The 8,735-nt window shown below is 44.7% G+C and overlaps 1 protein-coding gene across 1 annotated transcript in view; it reads right to left on the reverse strand.

Moving 5' to 3' along the window:
- Nucleotides 1-7,311, reverse strand: part of Hemgn (hemogen) — a 9,940-nt gene extending 2,629 nt beyond the window's left edge. Inside the window, exons 1-2 of the mRNA XM_021201355.1 lie at nt 7,233-7,311; nt 4,257-4,350 (exon numbers count right to left, since the gene is read on the reverse strand). Coding sequence (XP_021057014.1) covers nt 4,257-4,350; nt 7,233-7,311 — 173 coding nt within the window. The remainder of the gene's footprint in view (nt 1-4,256; nt 4,351-7,232) is intronic.
- Nucleotides 7,312-8,735: the final 1,424 nt, after the last annotated feature.

The raw sequence follows: 8,735 nt of genomic DNA on the forward strand, positions 1-8,735 counted from the left end.
GAGAGAGAGAGAGAGAGAGAGAGAGAGAGAGAGAGAGAGAGATATGAGTTGTGATGTGTGTGTACACACACTCAATGCAATGGAATGAGAGAGGGAGGAAGGAGAGAGAAAGAGAGAGAGAGGGAGGCAGGGAGGGAGGACCCTTGGGGAGATAGTAATGGGCTTGACTGAGGTCTAGCTATCTTCAGCACCCACGTAAGACTATGGAGTATGTGGTGCCATGAGTTTGTAGTCTCAGAGCTGGGGAGGCAGAGAACCTTGGGTCTTCCTAGCCAGCTAGTTGAACCCAACTGATGAACTCGGGCCAATGAGAGACCCTGTCTCAAAGGAGGTGGATGGTGTCCCTGATGATCACACTTGTGGTTGTCTTCTTGCTGGCTCTCTCACACACACATACACATGCGTTTATATAAGAGGGATGGAATGTGTTAACCCAAATGAAAGGTGTATGGAAAAGCCTATGGAAATCCACGGGTTGGCAAGCTAATTAAGATTTTTAATTAGGGCTGAGGAGATGGCTCGGCACCCACTGCCAAGCCTGTTGACCTGAATTCACTCCCAGGATCCATACGGTGTCAGGGAGAGAACTGATTCCCACAGGTTGTCCTCTGACTTCTGCATGCTTCCATGCTCCCACACAGTCACATACTAAATAAGTAAAATGTAATTTAAAATGTTAACTTTTAAAAAGCATGGTGGTGGTGGTGGCATAAACCTTTAATCTAAGCACTCGGGAAGCAGAGGCAGGTGGATCTCTTTAAGTTTGAGGCCAGTCTGGTCTACAGAGCAAGTTCCAGGACAGTAAGGGCTACACAGAGAATCCCTGTCTCAAAAACCCTGGGTTTGGATAGAAATACCCTCTCTGAGTAGACAGTACTCCCCCAGGAGTCCTGGGCTGTGGCTGTGGTGACATATCCCTGCGGGCACAGTCCTCTGCAAACTGAAGGAAAGGACTGCCTTGAGTTCCAGGTCAGCCTGGGCTACAGTGTGAGACTCTACCTTTTTTATTTGTTTCCTTTTTGTAACTGTGTTTTACTAGATAGCCTTAGCTGGCCTGAGAATTACTGTGTGGACCAGACTGGGGTCAAACTCACAGGTACCTGTCTATCTCTGCTCCCAAGTGCTGGGACCAAAGTTGTGTCTCTACACCTGGCTCTGAGGCCCTATCTTTAAAAAATAAAATCAAATAAAGGTACAGGAACCCTAAAGGTAATGTTATGGCATCTCAGCATTTGTTTGTTTGCTTGTTTGTTTGTTCAAAACAGGGCTCTGGCTGTCCTGGAACACTCTGTAATCTAGGCTGGCTTCAAACTCAGAGATTGGCCTTCCTCTGCCTCCCGAGTGCCGGGATTTTAAAGATGTGCACCACCATGCCCAGCTTGGCACCTCAGCCTTTTGAACTATTATTCCAAGGTAACAAGACAACTATAAAATCTTTGTTTGTTTGTTTGGTTGGTTTGCTTCTGGGACAAGTTCTTTCTATGTAGCCAAGGGTGGCCTCAAACTTGGGGATCCTCTGCCTTCCCCTCCCAAATGCTGGATTCTAGATTCTCACCACCAAGCCTAACTTTGTCAAATGATAATTTTCCCCTTACATTTATTTATTTTATTATAAATAAATTTATTATAAATAATACAGGATACAGGTTTGTGGGTAAGAACCCTTATCTACTGAGCCACCTAGCAGGCTGCAATGTATGATATAAAATTCTTATTGTCTGCCAAGTGTCCAGCTTAAAAAGAGAGGATATAAGGCATGATGGCTCACACCTAAAAATCACAGAACTTGAGAGGCAAAGGCAGGAAGATGACTGTGAACTCCAGGCCAGGCACACTGGGCTACAGAGTAAAACGCTATGGAGCTGGAGAGAGAGCTTAATAGTTAAACTCCTGAAACAAGGGCTGGAGAGATGGGTCACCAGTCAGGGGCAATGCTCCCAGCACCCATGTGGCACAGGTACATACACACGCAGACAAAGCATCCATGCACATTAAAATTAGAGGGGTGGGGGGACGTTGCTGATGAGCAAAAATGACCAGCCTGATGTTCCCAACTTCCTAGACCTTGACCTTGGGCATGTCACCGAACATCTTAGTGCACCTTGATTTTGTCCTATGCAAAATGGAGATAATAGCATCACCTCATAGCCCAAAGTAACAGAAGTAAATATATATATATATCACAGATGAGAAATGGAGAGATTGAATGTCTTGCCCTAGTCACAAAGGATCATGGATGAAACTTTAGGCCATGCAGATATTTTTTTGGTTTTGTTTTGTTTTTCGAGACAGTGATTCTCTGTACAGCCCCGGCTGTCCTGGAACTCACTCTGTAGACCAGGCTGTCCTTGAACTCAGAAATCCACCTGCCTCTGCCTCCTGAGTGCTGGGATTAAAGCCACCACACCTGGCTGCACATATATTTTTTTATCTTTATACTTTAAAGTTTATTTTATGTGTATGAACAAATGTTCATACACATAAATGTTTGTATGTGTAGACATACTCTTAACCACTGAACCCTCTCTCTGGCCTTGATTATTATTATCATCATCATCATCATTAATTGCTGGGAATAAAATTACACTGTGCATGGGTGAAGGTCAGAGCACATCTTCCTACAGTTGGCTTTTTACTCACACCATGTTGGTCCTAGTGAAGGACCAGACTTGGTGTAAGTTCCTTTACCTGGTGACCCATCTTACTGCTTTATTTTTTGAAGATTTATTATTATTACTTTTTAAAAACTTTAAAAAATGTATTTATTATTATATCTAAGTGCACTGTAGCTGTCTTCAGACACACCAGAAGAGGGCGTCAGATCTCATTACGGGTGGTTGTGAGCCACCATGTGGTTACTAGGATTTGAACTCAGTACGTCTGGAAAAGCAGGCAGGCTCTTACCCGCTGAGCCATCTCTCCAGCCCTTATTATTATTACTTTTTAAAGTGTGTGTGTGTGTGTGTGTGTGTGTAGATATGCACACATGAGGCTAGAGGTGTAGGGGTCACCTGTGGAGCTGGGGTTATAGGTCGGTTCGAGTTGCCCTGTGTGGATGTGAAGAACCAAATTTGTGTCCTTGGCCAAAGCAGTGATATTTTTTAACTATTAAGCTCTCTATTCAGCTCTATAGCGTTTTACTCCATAGCCCAGTGTGCCTGGCCTGGAGTTCACAGCAATCCTCCTGCCTTTGCCTCTCAGAGTTCTGTGATTTTAGGTGTGAGCCATCATGCCTCATATCCTCTTTTTATTATTTTTTATTTATTATTTTAAAATTTATCGCCAGGCATGGTGGCACATGCCTTTAATCCCAGTACTTGGGAGGCAGAGGCAGGCGGGTTTCTGAGTTCGAGGCCAGCCTGGTCTACAGAGTGAGTTCCAGGACAGCCAGGGCTACACAGAGAAACCCTGTCTTGAAAAAAACCAAAAAAATAAAAAAATAAAAATGATCCTTCTCTCATATATTACATCCAGAGAACAGTTTCCCCTTCCTTCTCCCCACCGCCCCTCTTCCCCAGAGCCACTTCTCCTCTGTTTCCCTTCAGAATTGAGCAGGGCTCCCAAGGTTATCAACCCAACAAGACATAACCAGTTACAACAGGACTAGTCATACATCTTCACATCAAGGCTGGACGAGGCACCTCAGAGGAGGAAAAGGGTCCCAAGAGCAGGCAAAAGTGTTGGTTTTCAGGGGTAAGAGCACCGACTACTCTTCTGAAGATCATGAGTTCAAATCCCAGCAACCACATGGTGGCTCACAACCACCCGTAATGAAATCTGAAGCCCTCTTCTGGTGTGTCTGAAGACAGATACAGTGTGTACTTAGATATAATAATAAAATAAATCTTAAAAAATAAGTCAGTCTTTGTGTTTCAGTATGCGTTCTCACTAAGCCCTGTCAAACATGAAACTTGCAATGTTCCAACACCACTCTCTTGGGTGCTGGCATGCACCACCAAATCAGGCCTGACATACCTTTTAAACACTGGCAAAACCAATCATGTGTAGCAGAAGCTACCCTGAATGTACCAGGCAGGCAGCCTTCAGGGGCTGGAGCCTGCTGCGGGGACTGATGGAGACACAGAGAAAGAAAGCAGGGGAATCTTCTATTCGTCATGACTTTACTGTGGTGACCTTAGGCAAGAGAGTCAACCCACTGGATTCTACTTTAGAAACAAACACATAAAGAAAAACACCACAGGCACAACACCAAGTGCCACGCCCCCACACCCCCAACCCCCAGGTAAGAAACCTACCCAAGGAGCCATTGTGACGTCTGCCTCCCCTGGGCCTCAGCTTTTCTCTTCCTCAGTTGTTCTCTGTTTCTCAGACTCCAAGATCCAATGATGTCTGCGGATGAAAAGAAAAGTGTGTAATGGTGACCCATGGTTGGCCTAAGCCAGTATCTCACCTCAGAAACTTGTTTAGTTAGTTACTACTTATCTATTTTTAAATCCTATTATTTCACATGGTGTTTCCGTCTGCATGTGTGTCTGTGCACCACATGAATGTCTGGTGCCTCAGCAGGCCAGAAGAGGACATCAGACGCCCTAGGTCTGGAATTAGAGACGGATAGAGACATGTGGGTTGCTGGGAATTGAACCCAGGTCCTCTGGAAGAGCAACCAGTGCTTCTAACTACTTACAGAACCATCTCTCCAGCTACTTACAGAATTTTAGAAACCCTATCCTGGGTTTTACCCTGGATTTTTGAGTTCAAAAATTGTCACGATCTGTCTTCACTATCCTTATACCTTCAAAAAAAAATAATGTGGAAGAGATTTTTTTCCTTTGAGGTAAGGGTCTCAGTGTGCAGCCTAGGCCTGGAACTTGTGTGGACTGAGCTCAGACTCGCAGACCTGTCTGTGTGCTGAGTGCTGGGTCTGGAACTTGTGTGGACTGATCTCAGACTCGCAGACCTGTCTCTGTGCTGAGTGCTGGGATTAAAGTCCTGCAGCAACACACCCGGGGGGCAGGGGCAGGTTTTTTGTTTTTTGTTTTGTTTTGTTTTGTTTTGTTTTTGAGACAGGGTTTCTCTGTGTAGCCCTAGCTGTCCTGGAACTCACTCTGTAGACCAGGCTGGCCTCAAACTCAGAGATTTACCTGCTTCTGCCTCCTGAGTGCTAAGATTAAAGGTGTGCGCCACCACTGCCCTGCTGGATCAGGCATTTTATGAGTCTTTGAGTGTGAAAAACTTCGAGACCTACCTACACAGATTTGTACATCAGTGTGCTATCAACCTATTGACTTATTCAAAATAAATTTATATTTGTAAGAGTAATTTTTTTAAAAGGCCATATTCTATCATCTTTGGCATAATGACCTGTCTTTACTGCACCCACTGTCTCAATCCAGGCCTCATACTACACAGTGTAGTGAGGATAGCATACCAAGACTTTATCTTTTATTAACCCAACATTAGGTCAAAAGTAGTTCCTTGACACAGCCTTCAGCACTGTAATTTTCCTGTGACACGGTGCTTAAGCTAGGTGACATATTCTCTGGCCACTCAGCCCACTCAGGGAAGCATACAGACTATCACCATGTGTTGGTTTTCCTTATATGTCAAACTGTAATAATATCAATTCAGTCCAGCATGATGGCACACATCTTTAATCCCAGCACCCGGGAGGCAGAGGCAGGAGGACTTTTGAGTTCAAGGCCAGCCTGGTCTACAGAGGGAGTTCCAGGACACCCAGGGCTACACAGAGAAACCCTGTCTTAAAAGACCAATTATTATCAATAATATCCAACTAAAATAAGCATATTTATATAACTAGGTTTTATTCTTTTGGAGGGAGGAATGGTAGACAGGGTCTCCCTCTGGTGCATCCCCGACTGGCCTTGAATTCCTTATCCTAATACTCTAGATGTTGGGATTAGAGGCATCCCACCTTGCTCTAGTTATGCATTTATCTATCTATCTATCTATCTATCTATCTATCTATCTATCTATCTATCTATCTATCTATTTATTTTTATATGAGTACACTGTAGCTGTCTTCAGACAAACACACTCCAAAAGAGTGCATCAGATCCCATTACAGATGGTTGTGAGCCACCATGTAGTTGCTGGGAATTGAACTCAGGACCTCTGGAAGAGCAGTCAGTGCTCTTAAACACTGAACCATCTCTCCAGCCCTATTTATGCTTTTACTATTAGATTCTGCCCTTAGGATTGTGCTTAAAATGTTTTGGGAGGCAGGAGAGGAAGGAAGTGCCCTTGGACTAGGACTCTTGTTCTTAGGGCAACAGTTTCCTTCCTTCCTTCCTTTCTTCCTTCCTTCCTTCCTTCCTTTTTTTCTTCTTTCTCTGATAGTGCTGGGAATTTAACCTAGGGCCTCACTCATGCTAGGCAAGCACTATGCTACTGAGCTATGTTCCCAGCTCAGGGATTTTTGATGGATAAAAATTATATTTTTACCAACCTCTAATTAAGTTTACATTTTCTTCAAAGTACGGATGTGAGTAAAAAGTGGTTTTAGCAGTGTGTCACTTTATCACTCAAAGAAATGACAGGACATTTTTTTCCTGCAGGACACTGCAATTCTTGCATGTAGCTTCAGTGTGATCGCTTGGGAATATGGATTCTTTGGATTTGATACTATGTGTGACATGACTTAACACATCTATAAATAAGCACATATATTGCTATATCACGATCTTGACAGTGTTGATAACTATCTTGATACAATGATGACCTTTGTGATACTGTGTATTTAAGCTTTTTTATTCCAAGAAAGAGTCTATAGGTTCATTGGAAGCTAACAGTTTTCAGACTGTACACTAGGATAATCCAGAGCCCAGGGTTCCACATAGCATTTTGAGAAATGTTACTTTAGAATAGACCTTAAGGTAAATTAGAAGCTAAAAGCGTAAGCGTTAGGACATGTCAGACCCTAGTGGAGATCCCGTTGCCTTATCCTTCCCAATGTCCTGCCAATTGGCTCTGTCACAGGGCAGGAGGAGCAGGAGCCTCTTGCCACATCTGCTCAGCCCTGGGTGTCTTCACTGGTTCCCATTTCAGAGAATTTCTTACTAACGGTTTCTTTGTTGCCCCTCGTGTTTCTCTAGACTGTTACATTCTTAGCATCCAAATGCAGCTCAGTGAGTCAGGCCCATCTTCCCATGGATGCAGTCCATTGCCCCTTTCGTCTGACCAGGACCCAAATGACTGAAAAAGAGAGGAAAGCAGTGCCTCCCCAGCGGCCCACTCTGAAGGCCGGTCCTTACCTGGAGCATAGGACTTCTGTGGATGAGGTTCAAGCGTCTGGTGGAGCTTCAGATGAGGTCGGTCCTTCCTCACGTCCATCTTGCCACGATGCCTTCTTGGTATTTGCTCTGACTTCACAAGCAGCCTAAAAGCTTTTTGAAAATATCAAGACCAACACTTCAAAAAAAGGAGAAAAAAAAAGCCACAGACATTCAAGTTTGCTTGTCACTTCCCGCCTAAAAGTTTTATCTGGTTAGACCACAGCTGTGGGCAAATTCCACTTTCTTTATCACACTGCACAGGTGTGAGTTGGGGAATGGCTGGCACTGGCCCTGTGAAGCTTCGAGCTCACTGTTTATACAGGGAACCCCTGTGTCTGGCATGCGCAACCTTCCACTCGGTAGACATGTAGGTCTGTGTGCCAGCATGTGCCTGGATTCCTCTTTAGGACACCAAGTGGCTGTGCCATTCCAAAAGGATGGCTTTTTCATGAATGGAGGTGACCATGTAAAGGAAGAACTCAGGGTTTAGGCTCTGACCAACTCAGTGGCCCAGAGCAACCCACACCCCTTTCCTGTGCCTCTATTTGCAAAACGAGTGAACAGTCACTCTTGCCTGTTTCATACACTTCTTATGAAAGTGAAGCTTATAGAGTTAGCTATTGATTACTCTTCCTATGTAGGCTATTGATTAATCTTCCTAGGTGTTGCTCTTTTCACCTAAGCTGTTGCAAATTATCAGCAAGCCTTGTTGTTATAACCCTAGAGTAGACAATAGACACATAGCCCTAACTAGGCTAACAAAGCTAATCTCCACTGCTCACCAGTCAGAATAACTAGTGAAGCTCGCTGTTAACAGACCCAGGGGTGGAGGGGGTGGGGAAGAGCCTCTCTGGGGGAAAAGACCTGGCATTATGTTCCAGAAATGAAGTTGAAATTGAAGGAACTGCTCTATCGCCGTCAGATAAGTGGACTGAAGACAATAGGCACAGGGGACCATGGCTCAGCCAAGGAGGGAACATGGAGGCCAAGGTCAGGAGACACAGGGCCCATTGTGTTCTGGAGACAGACTGAGAGGAAAATGGTTTGAGTTCCAGAGCCACCCTAGTTCAAGTTAGCCAGGAGCCAGCTCAGACCTGGAACGTGGAGACAGTAGCATTGGCTTTGTGGATTCCCAGGGACAGTCAAATCTACTCAGCCATGTAAGACATCTTCCATATGCCCAGCACATTGATCAGTGGTACCTTTGGTATCCAACATACTGAACATTAATAAATGTTAGCTGCTTTATTATTAATAAGGATATGGGCGCAGCACAGTGGCACACACTGCCATCCTGGTACTTGGCAGGTAGAGGCAGAAGCATCAGAAGTTCAAGGTTATCCTCAGCTGTATAAGAAGTTAGGGGCCGCCAGGCGTGGTGGCGCACACCTTTAATTCCAGCACTTGGGAGGCAGAGGCAGGCAGATTTCTGAGTTTGAGGCCAGCCTGGTCTACACAGTAAGTTCCAGGACAGCCAGGGCT

The sequence above is a fragment of the Mus pahari genome, chromosome 6, assembly GCF_900095145.1.
Source record: "Mus pahari chromosome 6, PAHARI_EIJ_v1.1, whole genome shotgun sequence".
NCBI lineage: Eukaryota > Metazoa > Chordata > Mammalia > Rodentia > Muridae > Mus > Mus pahari.